This window comes from Triticum urartu, chromosome 4 (genome assembly GCF_003073215.2).
Source record: "Triticum urartu cultivar G1812 chromosome 4, Tu2.1, whole genome shotgun sequence".
Lineage (NCBI taxonomy): Eukaryota > Viridiplantae > Streptophyta > Magnoliopsida > Poales > Poaceae > Triticum > Triticum urartu.
Genome location: NC_053025.1, coordinates 617,240,587 through 617,263,291, shown reverse-complemented (window position 1 = coordinate 617,263,291; position 22,705 = coordinate 617,240,587). Strand labels below are relative to the sequence as shown.

Here is a 22,705-nt window from a genome sequence, read left to right as displayed (position 1 = left end):
GCCCCCCTCCCACTGGCCGGACAAACTCAACGTTTATTTGGTAACACAATGAATTCGCATATGGTGATTGATTTCTTCTTTGGTAACCCAACTAACGGATGGTAATCAATCTTCAAATATCAAAACCAAACATACAAGGCAACAATTAATTTATTTTTTTCTGACCGGTTATTTTTCGTCTCCCCTTGCACATACCTTTTCGCTTCACCGCCCACATAAACCCATCGGATTAGTTACCATATAAAAGAATTAATCACAATCAATCAAGCATTGATGGGATATTTCCTTACATTGATGTGATTTTCATTTCTTATCATGAATCATACACGTCAAAAAAAGGTACAGCGTGCGAGTATCATGGGCACATGCCCTACAAATCCGAAAATGCCTATAAAAATTAAATCAGAATCAATCAAGCATTGCTTGTATATTTTACTTGTTTTGATGGGATTTTTGTACACGGTACCATTAACTCGATCCTCCCACCGCTGCCCTCCTCACGAGCCTGGACGGCCGATCCTCTCGACGTCTACCCTCATGTGTCCTCGCGCCGCCATCATCTTCTTCTCTCCGATCTCCTTGACTAGGAGGGCTCCTCTGTGCCCCAGGCCCTGGCTGACGCCGGCAACTCCTCGGTACTCCACCCGCACCATCACATCCGACGCAGGCGAAACTCCAGCTGATGCCACGGGATCCACATCCTACGCTCGTCGGCCATCTTCCACTCCGGCTACTGCGTGGTGCCGCCGCTGCGGGAGGCAACCTGGCAGGGGCAGACGTAGCCGTCCTCGTGCAGCCCGACCCATGCGTCTAGCTCGGCGGCGAAGTAGCCTCGGCCTCTGAAAGGCAGCATCCACTCCCCATGGCGCCTCCACTTGCAGCTCCTGGTGTCGACGGAGTACGTGCCGCAGACCGCCCTGCTCCACGAGGACACGAATATGGTGCGCCCGTCCGGGTGCAGCGCGTAGGAGAAGATCATCTCGTCCTTGGTGAAGGGCGTCGGCATGCTTTTCCAGGACCAGTAGGTGGGCAGCAGGTCGTCGTCTTCCGTCGTCGGTGGCTTCGCCATCGCCTCAAAGGACACATGCCGCTCCATGAAGTGGAAGGCGAACGCGTACAGCGCGTCGCCGGCGCCGGAGGTCAGGAAGGTGTTGGAGCCACAAAGCAGTGCGTCTCGAATGGGAGGGCCGACGGGCAGTCCGGCGGTGTCAGTGTCGTAGAAGAGGGTTCCGGCGTGTATGTTGCTCGTGGCGATGATGTTGCTGCCCAGGGCTGCGAACTACATGGCACGGCCATGCTCAGGTGACACTAGCCGGAGGACAGGGGGCGCTGAGGTCGGGACTGTCGGCATCGATCTGGCGGATGGTGAAGCCCTTGTGCCAGTCGTCTAGAACCAGATAGAGGCTCTTCTCCTTGTTGCCACTGCGGTCGTGGTAGTAGTTGGGCTCATCCTCCTCGCCCTGCCTTCTTTGCTTAGACATCTCGCCCCCGACTGACTAAATTCTGAAGTATATACCAGAAAAACACGTACGCAGACGAAAACACTCGAATAGATTGGACGTAGCTGGCTAACCACGGTTGATGTATTATCGATCTACTAGAAGCAACACGGATACGTGCAAGCAATTGATACACACGGGCATGCCTCGTGCCCGCTGATCTTTCTATTGGTCTCTGGGTGTACTGTTTATAGGGGTGCAGGGTAATACGTATATATAGCTATAGCTAGGACTTGCAACATAACCGATTCGGGACGGAACTACTGATCCTACTTGGTGATGGATTCCTGCACAAGCCGGACATGAGTCGTGCTTTTTTTCTTGAGGGAAACACCGCCACCACCGCCGCCAGCGCGGAACCCTAGGGCAGGGCGCTAGGATCCCCAAAGCAGGGCGGGCAGCGAGGAGCAGCGCAAGGAGGCCGTGTCGGTCGTTCCCGCCACCAGCGCTAAACCCCAGGTATTTTACGTTCCGTGTCCTCCCCGCACTCTACGCTGATACATCAGCGAGGAGCTGACGGTGGAAATGCTACTCCTCCCCGAACTCTATGATGCTTGATTCAATCTCGTGGAATGGAGCCATGACGGTGGGCAAGGCTATTGAGTTTGCTCCTAACGCCGGCTTGGGCGATGGGTGGGACGAATGCGAGCAGCGGCCAACGGCGGACATGGACTCAAGCCAGCACAGGTCCACGGCGGTAGAGGAGAGACACCACCCACCACCCATCGATGCAGTGAGGAGTGTGGTGTTCTACAGTATGGTAATTGGTAAAAGTTTTTGGTCCTATAATATCAGAGAGAGAGAGAGAGCATATTACATAAAAATAACGTTGAGAATTTAGATGCATTGTTTGTCACGGAGCTGTGACTGGCCAATTTACATGAAATTAATTCCCTTAATTGTGGTGGCAAATATAATACACCTAATCCATATTGTTATGCACTAGCGTGTGTGTGTGAGATAGATGGATTATGGTCTCATACCCAATAAGATGGATATGTGCGTGTGTTAGAGAGAGAGGGGGGGAGAGGGGGAGAGACAGTGAAGAAGAGGGACGGAAAGAGTGTGTGTGAGGATTTGATGGTAAAAAAGGTCGCCAATGTCACTTGATATGTACGAGAATATTAAATGTAATATTAACATGATTAATATTAAACTCTTAAAGTTATGGAAATGTTACCCGTTGCAATGCATGGGCGTTCTTCTAGTTAGTATATAATATAGGTAGAGATAGAGATAGAGAGGTAGAGATTAGGTAAAGATAAAGATATTGATATAGAGGGTCTTAATTTGGTCCGTTCTCCGCCAGAGAAATGTTTTTTTTAGGTGACCGTCGGAGAAAGATGTTATTCCCTTCACCGCATGTTTGGGCCAGAACGCGGTGTGGCCCATCCAGCCCAGAACGGCCCGGCCCAGCCGACGCTCTCTTCCTCCTGAGCACGGAAGGAAAGCCGATCCAGTTGCAGTTCTTCCCCACACACCCCACCCCTTCCCATCTCCGGCGAGAAGATGGCGTCCGCGCTCTCCGTGCCGCTCCTCTCGGCGCTGCTCGGCGGGGCCGTCGCGCTCGTCTTCCTCGCCGGGTACCTGCGCCGCAAGCGCGCCGACATCGCGCACCTGCCCCCCTCCGCCGCCGCCGCCGCGCCGGACCTGCCCAAGCAGGTCCGCCCCGCCGGCCAGAACAAGAAGGGCGGAGGGCACGCCCGCGTCCACCACCACCACACCCCCGCCGCCGACAAGGTCCTCCATCGCATCTCATCTCCACCCCCATCTCGCTCACACGCATACCGCACACTAAGATGGGATCCATCATCCATGATTCAACACACGTAGTACTAGCTAGTACCGATCTTGCTCTCACAGGCAGGGATCAGCAAGTGGTGTCTTCGATTCGATTCTCATCAGACAGCGACCACTGACAGACCCCAAGCAACAGGACAGCAACCGCGTTTCTTGTCGATTCGAGTCGGGGTGTATCGTAGTAGAGCATAATCTTGCTAGTTCATTCATTGGTACTGGCAACTGTGTTGAAATGTAGACAGGCATAGTTTCATAGACATATTGGAATGTGCAGTGGATGTGGTCTCAGCTCTACTGTATTGTGTGTTTTCTTCCAGGAGGCGGCCAAGAAGCACCACCACCTCGACGTCAACACCCTGAGGGGCCACACCGACTGCGTCACCGCGCTCGACTTCTCCACCGACGCCTGCAACCTAGCCACCGGTGAGCCTACCCCCAGCCTCCCATTTGATCAGGATCTATCATGCTTCGCGCGGAAATGTTTTAATTTTCTCTTGTATGGGCCATTTATTTGTCTGACTGATATACGGCAATCCTCATTTATTTGTCTGGCCGATACGGCGCGCCTTAGCGATCAATTAAAGGGTTTCCACCTTGCCACCCCTCATCCGGTTTGCATAACGTACTTGGTCGACCAATCAGAGCTGCTTCCCCAATTTTGGTTGATATTTATATATTTGCTGCTTCTCGTGGTGCGGATGGAGCCGTGAAGATATTTATTTGTTCTGTCTTATTTTTTCTCGCACAGACCAGTTATTTGTCGGGCTCATATGGGTTGCTCAGTGATATTAAAGGATCCTTTCTTGGAATGACTCATCCATTTTGGAAAACGTTGTGCTTGATCAACTAATCACATCCGCTCCCCTGAATTTCAGTATTTATATGTTTGCTCCATCTTCTTGGCCTGAATTTCAGTATTTATATGTTTGCTCCATCTTCTTGGCAGTATGCGCGGATGGGGTTGTGAGAGTATTCAGGATCGACGATGCATCAAGCAAGAGCTTTAAGTAAGGCATTTCATTCTATGCGAGTTATCCCTTGTCACAACATATTCTAACACGACGAGGGTTTTGCAGGATTCTCAAGATAAACTTGCCTGCTGGGGCACATCCCACTGCCATCGCTTACTCAGAAGGGTCATCATCCGTTGTTGTGGCAGCACAGGCGCTGTTAGGCTCGTCGCTCTACATGTATGCGGATGTTGGTGCTCCTCCAACTGGGGGAAACAAACAGCAGGGCAAGCTTTCTCCTCCTGAGATCAAGTGGGACCACAAAAAGATTCACGGCAAGGAGTCGGTGCTGAACCTTGCGGCAGCTCGTGCGACTCATGGGACTGGTGATGGGAGCACAATAGTGATTTCTTGCTCTGAAGGTATGATGAGCTGTATACTTTCTTATGATTGTTTCCGTTTCAAGTAGTTACTCATGAATCAGGATTTGCTTACTGCAGTAGCCTTTAAATCATGATGCAATGACCTGCGAACATGCATAATTACTGTGTCAATTTGGATCTTAATTTTTGTTTCACATTATTCGCCATGAATCTTAATACCGTATATGCAGCTAGAGCTTTTTTCACGTATGCTGCAAGCAACACTATACAGTGTAGAATGTTTACTAAACTAGTAAGCTTTAATGAAATTTACTAAACTAGTAAGCTTTAATGAGTAACGCTGCACCATGTTTCACTTATATATATGGGAGTACAATTTTTTTTGTGTGAAAAACAAAAATGCTAGTCTTACGGGAGGAGGGTAAACAAAAATCCAGAGGCCTCCTCCTGTTAGTCTGCCATTGCTCTTGGGAGTAATATACACTCTTCACAATTAAGTGTTGATTAACGGGTGCATGGTGACCTGACCTGTCTCTAATTAGCAAGGTTGCAAGGATTTTTTTTTCTGGGGGCAGGTATGATGCGGTAGAATAAACGCCAGTTTATAAAACTGGATCAGTGAGGGAACTGGTCAACCATCTGCCTCACCAAGCTTTGATTGAGGAATTGGGCAGAGACTGTTCTCTGCTTTCCTTTCTTGATCCATGAGCCTGAAGTTGTGCGTCTATTATTTGCAAAGCAACATCCCTTTTTTTATGCAACACATGTGTGCTAGGAATATGCAGACATATCACAAATTTACAAGATGTAATCGTGTGACATTGTGGACTTAATTCCAGGTTACAAGTTCTATTTTGTATTAACATTTGTTTTTGGAAACTGTTTGCAGCAACTGATATCAAAATATGGCATGGAAAGAGTGGCAAAGAGTTGGGAACAGTTGACACTAATCAGTTGAAAAACAATATGGCTGACATATCCCCAAATGGTCGCTTCATTGCTGCTGCAGCTTTCACTGCTGATGTCAAGGTTGGTAGACTGTTCATTGTAATGAATCTCACTATTTTGCTCATTAGCTGCCTCCCAGTTATGATAATATTCACATTTTCTTTAGGTGTGGGAGATTGTTTATTCGAAGGATAGTTCAGTGAAGGAGGTTAACAGGGTTATGCAGCTCAAGGGTCACAAGGTCAAATTCCTCCCTGCTTACATTTTATTTTGCAAGTTTCAAACTATTCCTGTGAGCGGAGACTGACAAGTTTTGAATTCAGAGTGCTGTTACTAGTTTGTGTTTCACTCCGGATTCTGAGAAGATTATTACTGCGTCGAAAGATGGTACCATCCGAGTATGGAATATCAATGGTATGTTCTATATTTACCAACAGTTGTGCTTGTTGATTTTTAATATGTTAACCCTGTTTACCGGAAGTTGCCATAAAGTCATGTCAGCTTCTTGTGTGTGTGTGTGTGCCCCTTTTTGGGATTGCTCGGTCTGCATCAAGAGGATAATGCATGAAAACCTTTTTATTTTTTGCCTTTCTTCACCAAGGTTGATAAGCCCTTCATTACAGAAAATGTTAATCAATCAGTTTAGGCTATTGATATGTAGTGGACATGGCCAAAGTTGTCACATTTACATGATTATATAATCTCTTTTGAGGTCATGGCACTTGTCAACTGTAACCCTGTCGTTTGTCAGATCTTGCAATGTACAAGTCTTTCTTAAGGGTTAATGGTTTCTGTTACTCCTGCAGTAAGGTATCACCTTGATGAGGATCCCAAAACCTTGAGAGTTTTGCCAGTCCCTCTGCATGATTCAAAAGGCTCTACTTGCCTGTATGAACACATGGGCATCTCCCCAGATGGTAAAGTTCTGGCTGTAACAAGCGGATCGACGTTGCAATGGTTATGTGCAGAAACTGGCGTGGTTTTGGATACAGCCGAGAAGGCTCATGAAGGTGTGTAATATTCCTATTTTCCAGCGTGAAGTCTCTTTAGGTTCTCCTGCTCTAAAAGAAAAATGTATGGGCTGACGTGTTTTATGTACGTATATACTCAGGTGCTATTTCTGGCATTGCGTGGGCTCCACGGACAATTCCAAATGGTAACGTTTTATCTCCATTTCTTTTGTGATGTGCATCTCTGTTGTTTGCTAGATCTTGCACTAGATCTCTTAGGAACCTGCTTAGGTTAGTAGTGCAGATACAATGGAATTTGTGGACTGGATCTACTTATGATAGCTGATGCACTTGATGTGTCGTGCTCACTCATCCTTGTCACCATCTTGTAAATTATTTGATCTAGTTTCATGCTGGAAATATTATGTGTTTAAGGTGTCTAAATCACATTGTTTGTTGATTTTTCTCAGGTGGTGCTCCTGCGTTCATTCTGGGGAGTTGCGGGGATGACAAAAAGGTGAAACTGTGGTTAGCTCCGGAGGTCAGCTCGACATGAGCGTGTTGATGGCGTCCTCTGCTAGATACCTTCCCTGGGGAAACAAAAAGAAACAAGGCAAGGTTAAAACCTCAGCGTTTGCGGTTCGGTTCCTTTTGAGCTTGAGAGTAGCCCAGAGTCCTTTTTACAGAAAAAAGAGAGATAGTGTGTTGTGTAAACGTGCATTGTACTATAGTTTCTCTGTGAAACTGTTGTTTTCTGGAGGTAACTAAAAGTGTTTTTGCGGCGGTTCTTTGAACTATAGACATACTAGTCCGCTTGACTATATATGCTATGATCTGCAGACCCATATATAGTTTCTATCTATGCATGCCATAGTGGTCTTTTCAAAATGTTGGTTCCATAGATTGGTATTGATATGTTTGCTGGATGGCATTGCTTTGGGAGTGTCAAATAAAGCCTGCGCACCAACCTTTGAACCCTACATCGTATGAAATCTTGTTGGTGTTTGTTGCTCCCGTTGAAAATAACTATAGACTGTCAGCTGATTCTGTGCGCCCTGGTTTGCTCTAATTATTCGTACTACGTGTATAATGGTACAGAATAGCGGAAATTGCTTTTGGAGCTTGGCCGCCTCCAAATTCAAAATTCAAATTTCATCAAGTCATATTTTTATGTTTGAAATAATTCTGAAAAAAAACATACAGATATACATGAAGGTATAACACACATGTGTGTAAATTTCCAGAGCAAAACGAGTTGAAATGAGGGCTGTGGGAAAAAAAATCAGAGGCTTTTTAACACATGATACCATTCATCCTCCCAGGCCAAGAAAATTTTGTCTTTTTTTATACAGATTGCATTTCAAGATGTTTCATCATGAAAAATTCACACACACACACACGTAACATCCTTGTGTACTTGCATGATTTTCTTTTAGATTTTTTTAAAACCGGAAAGTTTGAATCTTGAATTTTTCAAAAACTTCAAGCTCCAGTGAGCTCGGTCACCAAACGCCCGTTCTCTATAGTAGAATACAAAGGAGAACATGGGTACCAGCGCACCCTATATACAAAAAAGATTTAGTAATTCGGAAAAAGTTGAAAAAAAAATCCCGAAACTTCTTTGGTATCAAACATGATCAAATATTGTAGATGTATAAAAAGATTCGTCAGAGAAAGACTTTTGTTGTACCCCGGGTCGAAGATTCGGCAAAAAACGCTATATACAAGTAGTACACACGCTATATTATCGGCACGAAAATGCTAAACGTACAGGCATCTACAGGCTCTTACGGGACCTTCCAACAAACTAAACGTTGGCCCCCCTGATTTTCAGGGGGTGGGGCCCGCTTTGGCAACTGAAATCCAACCACAAAGCTCCACGTAGCATTATTTTCTAGTCAATCTGTAAAACCATGTATAACCATGTACGTGTAGCATTACTCCTATCGGCATAAGTTTCTCCTTTTTTTTTGCCCTGAAGTCTAAATGAATCAATTTCTTGTCCAAACTTTTGATACGAGTAGAATACCTAATCATGTATGATTCCAAAAAAGATTTATAAATTTTTGAATTACTAAATTTTGTTGGCGCATATAGGGTGCGGCAGAACCTGAGAGCACCAAGTTTCCGTCCCTTTATTTTTATTTCTTGGGCAGATAAGGAGGATGTAAGAAGAAGAAAAACAAATTGCTCTACGAGAAAGAGAAAACCACTCTTCCTGTCCTTGTGTGGATCCCTCCCAAGTTCAGTTGAGTTGAGTCAGTGAGGCGCCGCCCACCTCCGTCCTCTTCCCCAACCCCGGCCTCCACTCCGCCGCCGCCTCCCCTCCTCGTGCTGGAAACCCTAGACCGCCCGGCCATGGCGACCCTCCGCCCTTGGTCGAGGGATCTACTGCTCCCTCCTCCAACGGTGGTATGAGTCCGTCCGCCCCTCCTCCCCGCTTCCTCCTACCCACCCTCCCTCTTTTTCTTTTCCATCTCATGGATGGCTGGCTCTAATCTCCGATGCAGATGATCACGGATGCGCTCAGCGAGCCGGGAGGCACCTCCGGCCGCGCCGCCGCCATCGCCGGATTAGTCCTTGGCGGTGTTTCGTCGGGGATCAAGAAAAAGAAGAAGCTTGGGAGGCCATTCAACAAGAGGCCGCCGTCAAACACCCAGATCCTGAAGCAACTCCAGTCGCGCCGTCACCGTCAACAACCGGTAGCAAGGACCAGCAACCATCACAAGCAGCAAGCTCTCCTGATCCCACTCCAGCACCGAGGATCGAGACCGCGGAAACTCAAACTGGGCATGCGAGCCCGATGCTGACGGAGAAGCCACCACCAGCAACAGACATGTCATGCTGGTGATGATGTGTCGATGAGAACCAAGAGACTGCTCGCGAGGCAAACAAAGGAGGCACCGCCAGCAGCAACGCCCGCTCCTAAAACCGGAATCAAGAGAGGCCGCGGGAGGCCGAGAAAGGACAAGCCAGCAGCACCAGCGTCTGCTGAAGCTGGAGGTGCCGCGTCAACGGGGGTCAAGAGCAGGCGCGGGAAGCCAAGAAAAAAAAAGACTATGTCAACGGGAACCAAGGGAAGGCGCGGGAGGCCAAGAAAAGACAAGTCGGCAGCAGCAATGTCTGCCGAAGCTGGAGGTGCCGCGTCAACGGGAACCAAGGGGAGGCCTGGGAGGCCAAGAAAAGACAAGTCATCAGCAGCGATGCCTGCTGAAGCTCAAGATGCCGCCGCGTCAACAGGACTCAAGGTTGGGTGTGTGCAGACAGAAATGGAGAAGCCAACGGCGGCAATGTCTACTGAAACTGAAGATGCGGTGTCGGCGCAAGCTGCTGGTGGGATGTTTCAAGACATGGAAGCTGCTGGTGGGATGTTTGCAGACATGGCATGGAATAATCAGGTCTTATACTTGCTACTTCTTTGGGTGGTGTCATTCTGATTTTATAAGCTTATCATCAGCTTAACTCTCTTTACTGAAACTTCCAACATAATTTGCACTCAACTTGTTACAACACATTGTAGCTTTGGTTCAAGTTTCATGTCATGTTTTATGGATTGTACATATAAGTTTCCTTTGTGATATAGCGAAAAGGAAAGGAGATGTTAGTAGGCTCATCTAGGTTGTGTCGTTTCCACGTAGTAATGTGAACATAGTTACTTGCTCATCATGGGACGTACAGTACACTAGGCGTACAAAACTGTATGTAGCATGTTGCCTTTCATACTCTGTCATGTTTTACGGTTTGTTGATTACTCATTTAAGTTACTTGTAATACAGCGAAAGGAAAAGAAATGTTCAGTAGAGTGGGCTCATCTATGAGAGTCTGTGACGCTGTGTGCCCATTTACTTGAACGCACTTCCAAATAGTGGACAACATCAAAACATAGTTGATGCAGCACTTGTTTTTCCATTTGAGTCAGTGCTGACCACATGGTCTTCATGCTCTAATTCAGGGTGCATCATTGCATTATGGTTGCACTAGTATTCCTTTTGAACCCTTTTTTATTTAATACCCATTATGATACTAATCATATGTACCTGTAACGTACATCAGGAATCTTCAAGTGGTGACCATAGACGGACTGAACATGTTGAGCGACAGAGTGGTGTGGGTTCGCAACCATTACCGGGAGAGACCGACCAACATTTAGGAGATGCTGAAATGGAAATTGGGGACGATACTCAGGCAGATCCACCTCACGTAGAACCACAGACTGTGGCTCCTGTGCCCAGCCAGGCTTGCTTGCAAATGTCCAAGGAAGTTGAAGCTGAGGCCAATCCTGTAATTCAGTCAGCCCAACCAGTTGTAGCACTAGCACAACTTCTGCGAATAGAGGCAGAACAAGTAGACTTTTCTGATAGAACACCAGCTCAGACTTCAAGTGGTGACCATAGAAGGAATTAAGATGTTGAGCAACAGAGTGGTGCGGGTTCAGAACCATTACCGGAAGAGACTGAACAACATTTACGGGATGCTGAAATGGAAGTTAACACCGGCAATGGGGACACTACTCAAGCAGATTCACCTTACTTAGAACCACAGACTGTGGCTCATGTGCCCAGCGAGGCTTGCTTGCAAATGTCTATGGAAGTTGAAGCTGAGGCAAATTTTGTAATGCAGTCGGTCCAACCAATTATAGCACCAGCACAGCCTCTGCAAAGAGGGGCAGAACAAGTAGACCATTCTGGTACAACATCATCTCAGACTTTGCAACCTGAAATGCATCCACCAGCATCCAGGGAAGCTTATACTCAGACAGATCTGATAATTCAGTCTGCACAACCAAGTACGGTGCCAACTGGGCTTTCACAAAGAGTTGCAGAACAAGCAAGCCTTTCTCGTGTACCATCATCTCAGCGTTTGCCATCTGCAATGCATCCATCGGTTCCACCGTCCAGTATTCTGCTTGAAAGAGCACACCCTGATCAGTGTCAACCACCAAGTCATCAACCCGAGGCTGCACCGGGTTCTTCAGCACAACTCTTTCCGGTGCCACCAATGATGTTTAATCATCCACCAGTTGGTGATGATCCACTGAAAAATGAGTTGCACAGATTACGGTTACACATTGACTTGCTTAACAAAACCCACCAATTAAAGGTTTGCTATTCCTTCTAGCTCATGTATGCACATCTTGGTTGTGAATTTCTTACACTAGCTAGTTCCGGGATTCATCTTCTTCTTCTTCTCATTTTTTTTCACTTATATATGGACAGCAATCACAGCTTAGGACCGAGTGTAGCCAAGAAATGAAGAAGCTCAAACAAAAGTATGATTTGTTACTTCAAGAACAAGATTCCACTCATCTTCAGCAAACCAAGACACTTGATAATCTTCGTGACAAAGTTCTCCTCAACCAGTCACTAGCTGGCTATCTTCGGGATAAATTCGCATCTTCTGGAGAACAAGGTATTATTGAGTATTGACTACAAGCAATCATTTTTTTATGTCCTCTATCTAAATGAATATGCTGACATTTTTTCACTTATATATGGATGAGATCTGCAGTGGTGGAGTCACCAACTGCGTCGTCGTCAGCTGCTCGACCACCAGTGCGGATACATCATGTCCAACCGTTACAGGTCGATCGACCATCACCATCATCATCGCCATCTTCGCAAGTGGTCAGACCACATCCCTCCATGCTAAGCAACATTGTCAGATCAGCATCAACTAGTTTTAGCCTTGCGCCAGTTTTGCCACGGGGAAGCTTTGGAGTCCAGAGTGAACTAGCACATGCACCTGCTCCTCGTCTTCAGAACAGGTTGCCTCCACAGGTGCAGTCGATGGCATCTGCAAATCAGCAGCAGCTTCCAACTAGGCTGGAGAGCATGTCTGCATGGACATGGTCTACATGCCCACATGCAGTTCCCCCAGGGAACCCATCACTGTCAAGCTTGCATCCAAGTTCACACTCCACTATACCTGCACCCTTGGGGCCATCAAGTTCACATCAAATTCAGCAGGTTCCACCACTGCCATCAAGTTCACAGCCAACACGCCTGCCATTTCCAGTGCCTTCGAATCCAAATCCAGTTCTTCCACAAACATTACCACGAGGTTTGATTATGACATCTAGTGTTTCCTCAGCTGCGTACAATGTGCTGCCAAGTAAAGGTGTTGGGCCTTGCGCATCAGGCTCGCCGCAGTCAGATTCTGATCCAGAATCACTGGATCAATATCTAACCAGTCTTGGGGTGCCCAGTGATCCCCATGGCGCGGCGGCTCCTGAAGTGATATGCCTATCTGATGATGAAGAGACCGGTACGTTCACATTTCCTTGACACTGAGTGTAACAGGTTGCTTGAAAAATTAGAGATCTCAAGGATAGCACAAGTACAAAGATGCCAATGATAATTTAAATAGCTTTATCTCAGGTGCAGATTTACAAACAGAAAACACACTGGAATACTATTTTAGAACTAGTTGTTCACGGTAACTAAGAGGGAAAAAAGGCAAGTGTTAACAGATTAGATTGTGGTCGGCGACGGCAGTGGTTCAGCTCACGCCCGGCGTGCGCGACTCTATCAGATGGGCTTGGGAGGGCTCGGGCCAGTTCACGGCTAGATCGGCATACGCGGCAAGATTTTGGGGCCGGGAGAAGGCACCTTATGCCACTATACGCGGCAAGAATGACATGGCCTCTTTCCTGTATGAGATGTCTAGGTGGGATGTCGCGAATAGCTAGATCGGGACTGCTTGGGTGGGGCTTGGTAGGGTTTGGGCTGTTTGCCCGGGTTTGATAGCATGTAAACTGTTTTAACTTTGGTAGGGAACTAGCTAAATGAAGTAGCTCATGAGTCTCAATCTAAGTGAACTAGCTCATTAGTAGTCTTTGCTTTGCTTCATTAGTTCTGTTGTAGCATAGTTCCATTCATGGTTTCTGTTACTTAGTTTTCTCTGTCAATACAATTTTCATTTAGCAAAGTGATGTGCCTCTTGAATGATCTAATGTTGCTACCAGTTCAGACACTGCACTTAGCACTTGCAATTTTTTGAAGAATATTCTAAATGGAGTAGATCACGAGTCTCAAATCTGGACAGAGTTGTTTGTTCCGCTTGTACAGCTATATCTGCTATACTTTGATCATGAATAAGTTGTACTTGCTGTTAGGGATGTAACGGCGCCGCAAGGCCTGTTTAGTTAGCTTGGTAGTTCATTTTCCCCTAAAAAATAAACTTTCTTGAACTGTTAGACCGATTAGTGGGCTTAAACCGGCGCCGTTTACATCGTGACTTGATATCAGATTAGTCGTAAAAGTATTATCGAAGTGAGATATGAATGAGATAGCAACAACAACAACAAAGTCTTTAGTCCCAAACAAGTTGGGGTAGGCTAGAGGTGAAACCCATAAGATCTCGCAACCAACTCATGGCTCTGGCACATGGATAGCAAGCTTCCACGCACCCCTGTCCATAGCTAGCTCTTTGGTGATACTCCAATCCTTCAGGTCTCTCTTAACGGACTCCTCCCATGTCAAATTCGGTCTACCCCGCCCTCTCTTGACATTCTCCGCACGCTTTAGCTGTCCACTATGCACCGGAGCTTCTGGAGGCCTGCGCTGAATATGCCCAAACCATTTCAGACGATGTTGGACAAGCTTCTCTTCAATTGGTGCTACCCCAACTCTATCTCGTATATCATCATTCCGGACTCGATCCTTCCTCGTGTGGCCACACATCCATCTCAACATACGCATCTCCGCCACACCTAACTGTTGAACATGTCGCCTTTTAGTCGGCCAACACTCAGCGCCATACAACATTGCGGGACAAGAAAATGTATCTTACAAATTGTAACTTTTTTTCCTTTCTCGAGATTGAGTACATAATGATTGTCTAATTGATAGAATGATTTTTTGCTCTATAGATGACCAAACCAAGCAAGAAACGCCGCTCGTCGCTGCTGAAGTGCTCCAACAGAAGGTTCCTTGCAAGTTTTTGGTCAAAGGTGATGCTTGCAAACAAGAAAAATTGATGCCCAAATCGATTTTATAATCACAAATTTGTGATGCAAGCCCTTATTTTTACTAGAGAACTTCGAGTAACATGTAGTAACTGGGATTGCTGCTACTTAACGCTTAACGCAACGCCTAATTATATATGACATGTCGCTACATCTGCTTGTTTTTTTTTTACTTTTTTCGATCGACCTTTTTGATCAACGTTTTTTTTCCTTTTCCATGATCGAGTTGACGTACAAAACCATAACGGATGTCACAACTCGGTCTCCAGAGAGGAACATGTCGTTTTTCATTCTTCTCGCCCCTTTCTCATCTCATCAAACAAAAATGTCATGTTATAAGTGGAAACGAACTAAAGATGAAATCTATAAACTGGAAAGATTTGCATCTGAGTGGAGTCCGAGGTTATTCATTTCTTGTATGGAACTATGGATCAGTTATTTGGTTTTGACATTTTATTGGATGTTGGTACTAATTATTGATGATATGGTTAGGAAAGGGGAGATTGATGCATAAATGGCGATATGCTCATAAGAATATTGAGCCCCTCAGCCTGGCCCATTTTTTTTAACCTACAAAAAATAGGGGTGTGAAGTAGGATTCAAACTCCCGACCTCTTGGTTTACTTTCACCCACTGTAACCAACTGTGGCAACTCCCTTGTAGTGCCTAGTTACTTCTTTTTCTCTACTTGCCGTGCATCTTCTCAGTCTGGTTTCTTCTTTTTTGTTTGTCCTTTTTTTCTTCGGTTTTACTCGCGTTTATTTTTATTTATTCTTCTTCTTTTTCTCTTTTCTTTAATTCATGAACTTTTTTAAAATCCATGAACTTATTTTCAAATGAATAAATGTTTTTCAATTTCACATTTTTTTATAAATCGATGAAAATTTTCAATTTCATGATTTTTTTGAAATTTGCAAAATTATTTGTTAAACTCATGAACTTTTTTCATATATTTGTGTATTTTTTGTCAGATTAGTGAAGATTTTTTCAAATCAATGAACTTTTTTCAATTTCGCAAACTTTCTTCAAATTTGTCAACTTATTTGTCAATCAATAAAATTTTTTCAAAACTAGAAACTTTTTTTATCAAATTCATGAACATTTTTTAAAATCAATGAACCTTCTCAATTTTGTGAACTTTTTTCAAATTCCTGAAAATTTTTGTCCAGTTTGTGAACTTTTTTAAAAATTGATGAACTTTTTCCATTTTCATGAACTAATTTGTCAAATTTGTGTACTTTTTTAAACTTGTGAACTTTGCTTTAATCCATGAATCTACTTAAAATTTTAAACCCGACAAATTTTTTTTCCAGGTAACAAAACAGCAGCAGAAGAGAAACCGAGAAAATATAGTGAGCAAATGAAAACCGACCATCACAAACCGGTCAATGCAAAGTGAAGAAGCGGCCCACTAAGACGGGCATGAGCGCCAACTTATCTTTCAGGCGCATAAGGCTCCAAGGAGAAAAAAAAAGTTTGCGAATTTGAAGACAGTTCGCAAAATTAAAAAGTTCATTGATTTTAAAAAAGTCGATGAATTTGAAAAATCAGTTCACAAAATTAAAATAAGTTCATCGGTTTGAAAATAAAGTTCATGAATTGACAAATCTTTTACATTAAATACTTATTTCACACGAGGCCGCCCGACTGGGCCTACCCTTTGTCACACCCGAAAACAGGGAAAAAATTAGAATAACAGTTTTAAGTAACAGTTTAGATTATGATTTTAAATACGTTTTTCCTTCAGACATGGCATAGATGCCTACCATGTGCATGCCCACCTACTGGCAAAAATTGAGATCATTTCATGAATGTCTAAAAAACACCATGTTCAAAGTATGGTGTGCGGATAGGCCAGAAAGTTCCGTTTGAGAGCACATTGTTTCTTGACATCCATTAAATGACCCCTTTTTTTCTTTGGCTTGTATGACCAATTCAAGGCATCATGCCATTTTTTTTGTTTTTACAAATTTGATAAATGGTTGGACGTGTCGCAACTTGCATACGATTTCGGAGCCTCATATGTCCATGTCAGCGAGAAGTTGGGTTTATTTATCCATAGTCCAAAAAACCACCAGTTGAGAGGTGTGCCACGCTATGCCAGACGGAGGAAATCAGTGATCATAAAGTTCTTCCTAATTTGAATGCTTTTATTATTTGCAATTTCCATCATTAACAATCAATAGGAACATTTTCTTATGTCAACCATTTCTTGAAATTTGTCAACAATTTGGCGATGAGTGTTGGTCTACTGAAAGAAGACATGTTCAACAGTTAGTTTTGGCAGAAATGCGCATTTTCAGATGGATGTGTGGCCACATAAGGAAGGACCAGGTCCAGAATGATGATATATGAGATAGAGTTGAGGTAGGATCAATTGAAGAGAAGCTTATCCAACATAGTCTAAGATGTTTTGGGCATATTCAGCGCAAGCCTCCAGATGCTCCAGTACATAGCGAACGGCTAAAGCATGCTGATAATGTCAAAAAAAGGTCAAGATAGACCAAACTTGAAATGGGAGGAGTCCGTTAAGACATAACTGAAAGACTGAAGTGTTACTGAAGAACTAGCCATAGACATGTGTGCGTGGAAACTTGTTATCCATGTGGCAAAACTGTGAGTTAGTTGTAAGATCTTATGGGTTTCAGCTCTAACTTACCTCAATTTGTTTGGGATAAAAGGCTTTGTAATTGTCAACAATTTTTGAATTTTGAATTGTGTATGAAAATTTTACAAACTTGAACACTTTTTCCGAAATTGTTAACAAATTCTGAACAATTGATGAATTTGCAAACCCGTATTGTTTTATATTTATCAAGTTTTCTAAATGCAAACATTTCTTAAATTGGTATTTTTTTCAAAAATGGGAACATTTTTTCAAATTCCAGAATATGTTTTAAAATTCTAAACAATATTTAAACAGGTTCAAAAAGAATAATAAAGTTTAAAAATGAGACAAATTAATTAACAAAAAAGAGAAGAAATATGAAAAAATGAGAAATAAACTCTTAGGCCTTGGTTCAACTAGGTGACTAGGGGTGGGCATAAAACTCTGACCAACAGAACGCCGAACCCAAGCCGAAACCAAAAACGGCGAATTTTTGGTTTTTATTGTTTTTTTAAAAGGGTTTTATTGCTAGTACAGTTAAAATCAGTGTTTGTTTTAATAACCAAATTCGAATCAGGTTCCGTATTAAATAGTATAACCAAAAGAAAAACCAAAGCACAGGCATCCAGTACGAGGCTCCCTCACGCACTATCACGGCTTAGTTGCGGAGGTGTCTGACCACGTACGATACGAATGGCCCAATGCATGATTTGTTCCCCACGTCGCTAAGTTATTGTCAGGCCTAATTGTAAGGCCCAAAAGCAACTATTAGTACTTCTGTGTGGGGGACGTATGTGGTGCATCGGGGCAATTTGTGCTACCAGTGCACCGGTCGTCCGTTGCACATGCAAAAATGTTCGAAAAAATCCAAAAAAATTAGTGCATTGACACAACATCAATGTACATTGTCACAACAATTTAAGTCAATATTCAAAACATTGTTCGAGATATAAAAATAACAAATTTGACATTGAATAGTACATAACACAAGTTGGGCTTCAGTTTTGGCCCATTAGCATATTGACGTCAAATTTGTCATTTTTGTATCTTGAGCATTGTTTTGAATTTTGATTTGAATTTTTGTGACAACTTACATTGATGTTGTGTCGATGCACTATTTTTTTAAATTTTTTTAAACATTTTTTAATGTGCAACGGGGGTGCGGTGCACCAGATACATTCCCCTTCTATGTGGCTGGCAAACCGTGCAACGACAACTGTCTTATTTGTTAGTGCCACAATCGCTTAGGTATGCTCAAAAGGTAAAGGTGCTCGTGGATATAAGAGGATGCCACACATGGGAAGCGCTCGCAGCTGCGTTGTAGCTTGTATGTATACGCCACAAAAAGGGTTTCGTTATAAGCTGAAACCCGAACGGAATGAGTCGGTTAACCAAAATATCGATTTTTTGTATTGGGTTGACATTTTCGGTTTCTAGGTTTGCTTACCGAAATTTAAAATAAACAAATGGTAAAACCGTTTTTCGATTTCTACCACCCTGATAGGCGATGGCATTGCTCCGGTCGGGCGCTTTTTGGGCCGGGTCAAGCGTTCGCGGATTTGAAAAAATCATCCATGTTGAAAAAAATGTTCATGGATTTGAAAACTTACATAGATTTTCAAAAAAAGTTCACCAAAAAAAGGTTACCAAAAAAAGGTTACCAAAAAATTTCGAGATATTGAAAAATATTCACGAATTGTATTTTTAATATTTATTTTTAAGTTTACGCATTTGAAAAAATAGGTAAAAACAAAAAAATGTTAAAAAACAAAATAAAATAGAACAAAACCAGGTTTTGAAAAACACAAAAAAAACCATCCTGAAAATCCACAAAGTTACATTTTTTGCCACATACGAAGCCAAAAAGAAAGCAAGTTGTTCAAGTTGTGTTCAAAAAACTGTCCACTAAGTTACTCCCTCCGTTCGGAATTACTTGTCACAGAAATGGATGTATCTAGACGTATTTTAGTTCTAGATACATCCATTTGCGAGACAAGTAATTCCGAACGGAGGGAGTAGCTCTTAAGTTTGCACAGTCCTCATATCTCTTTAAAATTCTTGAAAATGTTGTTTAGAAAAATGTTCTTAACATTTGAACTAACATATCTCTTTGTTTTTTTGGAATGTTCATGCTTTTAATAAAAAAATGGAAAATTGAAGATGTGTTCAAGTTGTTCATTTTTATTGGATTTTCAAATATTATTTGATTTTTAAATATTTATTCAGAAATTCCAACAAATGTTCGAAAAAATTGAAAAGGCGTCCAGATTCTGTGTTGGTGCTAGTTCTTAAGTTTGCACGCTCCTCATTTGTCACAAACACTAGTCAGCTCAACCGGTGAGCCGGCCCAGTCGAGGGTGCCTCCCCGAACGTAGGGCGAATACGTTCTGTGGACGCGCGACATATTAAAGATAAAGACCATCCTACCATTTATTATAAATGGGTATGGAGAAATCTTTCCCGTTGATATGTTTAGGAGAAGTGAATAATTTTTTGTGTCTTTTAAGCCTTCAATCAAAATATACATCTAGGATATGGCCTCGTGTCACCTTCTAGGTCCGTAGCATGCACGCGATACCATCGAATCGTCTCCATAGTCATGCTCTCGGTGTCTGGACAGAGTTTTACATCCAAAATTAAGTTTAATCAACAAAAAAGCTGATATAAACACGTACATTTGTCCATTCTTGATTGAACCAACGTTCCTTGATAAAGAAACCACAGGGAGATGGAATGTTTTGACAATGTCGAATAAAGCCTACACACCAACCTTTGAGCCGTACGTTCCCCACAATGCACTTGATTATTAGTAGTATATACAATATGAGCAATAATAAGCACATATACTCATGGATCGCACCGTATCAATTCTTCTTCTTTATGTGCTTGGCGTTTCTATGATAATTAACTAGAACATCGGCAGATTCTATGCACCTACATACCTAATTATTTGCCAAGCATGAGGTACTGTAAGTAGGAAATTAAGGTACACATCAGTCAGCTCTCTGAAGACTGAAATGGACACTTGTCGCCCAATCAGATCCTAACTTTACGCCCATATTACCACCTGGGCAGGAACATTTGGAATCCATATTGGTTCCTTGTGCAGCTAACCATGGTGTGATATGTCCACTACTTATCTAGCTAGTGACTCCTACATTAATTAATTAAGTAACTAATTAATCACAGCAATGCCCTGCAAATGATGACGATGAATGCTGCTTAATTACCATCAGCAGCACGGCCATGGAGATTGGAGAGAGACCATCATGCACCTGGCCATGTTCTAATTTCAATTGTGCGCACACGATCGAGCATCTTCGCCTTTAGGGGTCCACCGTCGTCATTGGATCGGAGAATTCAGAGCACAATTCTAGACTTTACTTCCCTTTGTTTCTTCTTTTGAAAAAAGAGAATAACTAGGAGAAAAATGAGATCCATATCAATGCCATGACATGCTTTCCTCCTGAGAAAGAAAATCTGCTGCCTTTCCTTTTCTTTTGAAATTCGGAGGCCCCTCACTCCACTTCCATGGATCGATCGACGCACTCGAGGTAGCTAGTCGAGTGTTTTCGAGTCAAAGCTCTCGCCGACGAATCATGAGTGACTATATCTATTTTGTTTGTAGTCTATTGCTCCAAGTTGCACCTTTTCTGTTTATTTAATTTTACCTACAAAGGTAGAACATCAACTATATATATATCTACTCACAACTTGAGCAAGGTAGCTTAGTGGGATGAGGAGAAAGTGGAAGCAATTGATTGTTGGTACATTCTTCTGCGATCTGCACCGCGCTATTCTGAATAAGAAGATGCGTCAAGTTTAAAGCAACAAATGCGTGTCTATATATACAAGCAACCAGAAAATAAACTAGTAAACTGATTTTGTTGCTATCTGTTCCAATGAAATCTTGGCAAAGATTGGCTTTCAAATACATAACCAATCATGCATCTAAGCACACCCATCTTCATAGCCCTACAGAATTATTTATTTTCTGTTGTTGGAAAAAAGCTACAAAATCATACTACATGTATGTACCATATGTTTTTTCTTGTACTAGATGGTAGGTGGGTCCATGGATTGAGTGTCTATCTGCTTTTGGAGTAGACTACTACAGGAGATGATGAGATTAGAGCAGCAGCTACTACTACTAACCACTACTACTATTATATATCTGAATTAAAGCTTCAGGTAACCACCGGCGCTCTGCTCCTTTCAGCATGATCCCCCCTGTGACATGATTAAAGCAGCTGTTCTTCATTTTTCTGCAGCTGCACAAAGTATTTTCTTTTATCCTTCAGAAAAAAAGATCACTTTTGTCTTTCAAATGTCTGCCTGAACGGGCTTTTTCAAGGAAGATAAGATGAGTGTTTCGCAGCTCATTAACAATGACATGGCATCGAAAAGGGAAATGCTCATGTTGATCCCTTAAGGCACAGGGTGCTTTCAGAGATGCAGCACTCCATGTGACATGATTCTCTGATCAATGTCCAGGAGCTTTCATCCCGCACACCCAGCCCCCTGTGCGTGCAAGGTGGATGCAGACATGTGCAAAACGAATGAAATTTAGAGCGATTCAGCGGATCGAAAGGTGTGATTAGGACCTGACAGAGCATATAAGTCAGCTTTAGATCTCTCTTTCTCTTGTAGTATAAAAGAGAGAAATATATGTATTTGAGTGGGAACAATTTCAGAAATTCATGAATGAAGAACCTATGAATGATAATAACAATACAGCATGAGGACAAGCAGCTAGGTGTTGGAACACCCAAATGACCAGCTGTGGGGAGCTGGCTGCAGGTACTGTAGATAAACAAAAGGGGTTGAGATCTTCCACTGTATGAACACAGGGATACCTGGTGTAGAATACAGAGAGGTGCATGCATCAGGTATGCATAGTTCTTCCAACTGAACTGCCACATACACACAGATAGATTAATCTAGTGCAAGCAGGCTCCTGCAAGTGTCTCTGTGATTCAGGAGCAGCTAGCTTAGTTAGCTAGCTAGGGAAGCATGTGCTGCATGGATGGATGGAATCCTCCATCATGATTGACTCAACCCCCATGTGTCCCCCAGTTCTACATCTCAAACCTCACCTCCTGTGGTCACAGCCACCACATGCACCCTCATTATTTAACAATTAGCAGCAGCAACTTTGCTGCTGCTGCTGATGAGATGAGATGAGATGGAAAGGGCGAGTGCTTGAGTAGATTGGTAGATTAGATATGTAACAACTTGTTGAATGTTGAGGAGAGGAGCAGCAAATCTACATCCTTGGATTTACTGTTGCCTCCATTGCCCCCCATGCAGTGGACAATGGGCTCACAGATGCATCACCATCATCATCTTGCTCACTTCAACTGGTGTTGTGTAGGGTTGCTGTCTGTGGTGATGGAGGGGCTTCATCAGACACAGATGCATGTATGTTGGCTCACCATCATCCCTCATCTCATCTTTTCTCAATCACGGAAAGAAAATGGCAAAAACACTTCTCCCTCTGATCCAAAATAAGTGTCGCAGTTTTGAACTAGTTTTGAAGTGAGGTTAGTTTAAAACCGCGGCACATTTTATGGATCGAAGGTAGTACGTACTTAATTATCA

General features: G+C 43.3%; 2 protein-coding genes and 1 pseudogene across 3 annotated transcripts; 2 read left to right on the top strand and 1 right to left on the bottom strand.

Annotated features, from left to right (window-relative positions):
* Nucleotides 1-652: 652 nt before the first annotated feature.
* LOC125555016 lies at nt 653-1,481 on the bottom strand (annotated as a pseudogene).
* A 1,462-nt stretch (nt 1,482-2,943) lies between these two features.
* Nucleotides 2,944-7,035, top strand: LOC125553264 (transducin beta-like protein 2). Its single transcript, XM_048717073.1, is given in 11 exon segments — nt 2,944-3,239; nt 3,617-3,722; nt 4,246-4,306; nt 4,376-4,671; nt 5,522-5,661; nt 5,747-5,821; nt 5,904-5,933; nt 5,935-5,994; nt 6,387-6,590; nt 6,692-6,736; nt 7,001-7,035. Coding segments are annotated over 9 exon segments (1,002 nt in total). The 5' UTR covers nt 2,944-3,008; the 3' UTR covers nt 6,390-6,590; nt 6,692-6,736; nt 7,001-7,035.
* Nucleotides 7,036-10,930: 3,895 nt separating this feature from the next.
* On the top strand, nt 10,931-14,645 carry LOC125553263. Of its 2 annotated transcripts, none has more exons than XM_048717071.1 (4): nt 10,931-11,630; nt 11,747-11,939; nt 12,039-12,794; nt 14,401-14,645. In XM_048717071.1, the coding sequence occupies exons 1-4, from the start codon at nt 11,010-11,012 to the stop codon at nt 14,526-14,528; spliced, it is 1,698 nt and encodes a 565-aa protein (XP_048573028.1). In that variant the 5' UTR covers nt 10,931-11,009; the 3' UTR covers nt 14,529-14,645. The 2 variants fall into 2 exon arrangements, with proteins under 2 accessions (XP_048573028.1, XP_048573029.1); XM_048717072.1 differs by lacking the exon at nt 14,401-14,645 and adding an exon at nt 12,908-13,841.
* Nucleotides 14,646-22,705: the final 8,060 nt, after the last annotated feature.

Coding starts and splice junctions, on each gene's coding strand:
- LOC125553263 (XM_048717071.1), top strand. CDS start 11,010: ATGGAAGTTAACACCGGCAATGGGGACACTACTCAAGCAGATTCACCT. Junction 11,940..12,038: donor CGCATCTTCTGGAGAACAAG/GTATTATTGAGT, acceptor TGAGATCTGCAG/TGGTGGAGTCACCAACTGCG. Junction 12,795..14,400: donor ATCTGATGATGAAGAGACCG/GTACGTTCACAT, acceptor TTTGCTCTATAG/ATGACCAAACCAAGCAAGAA.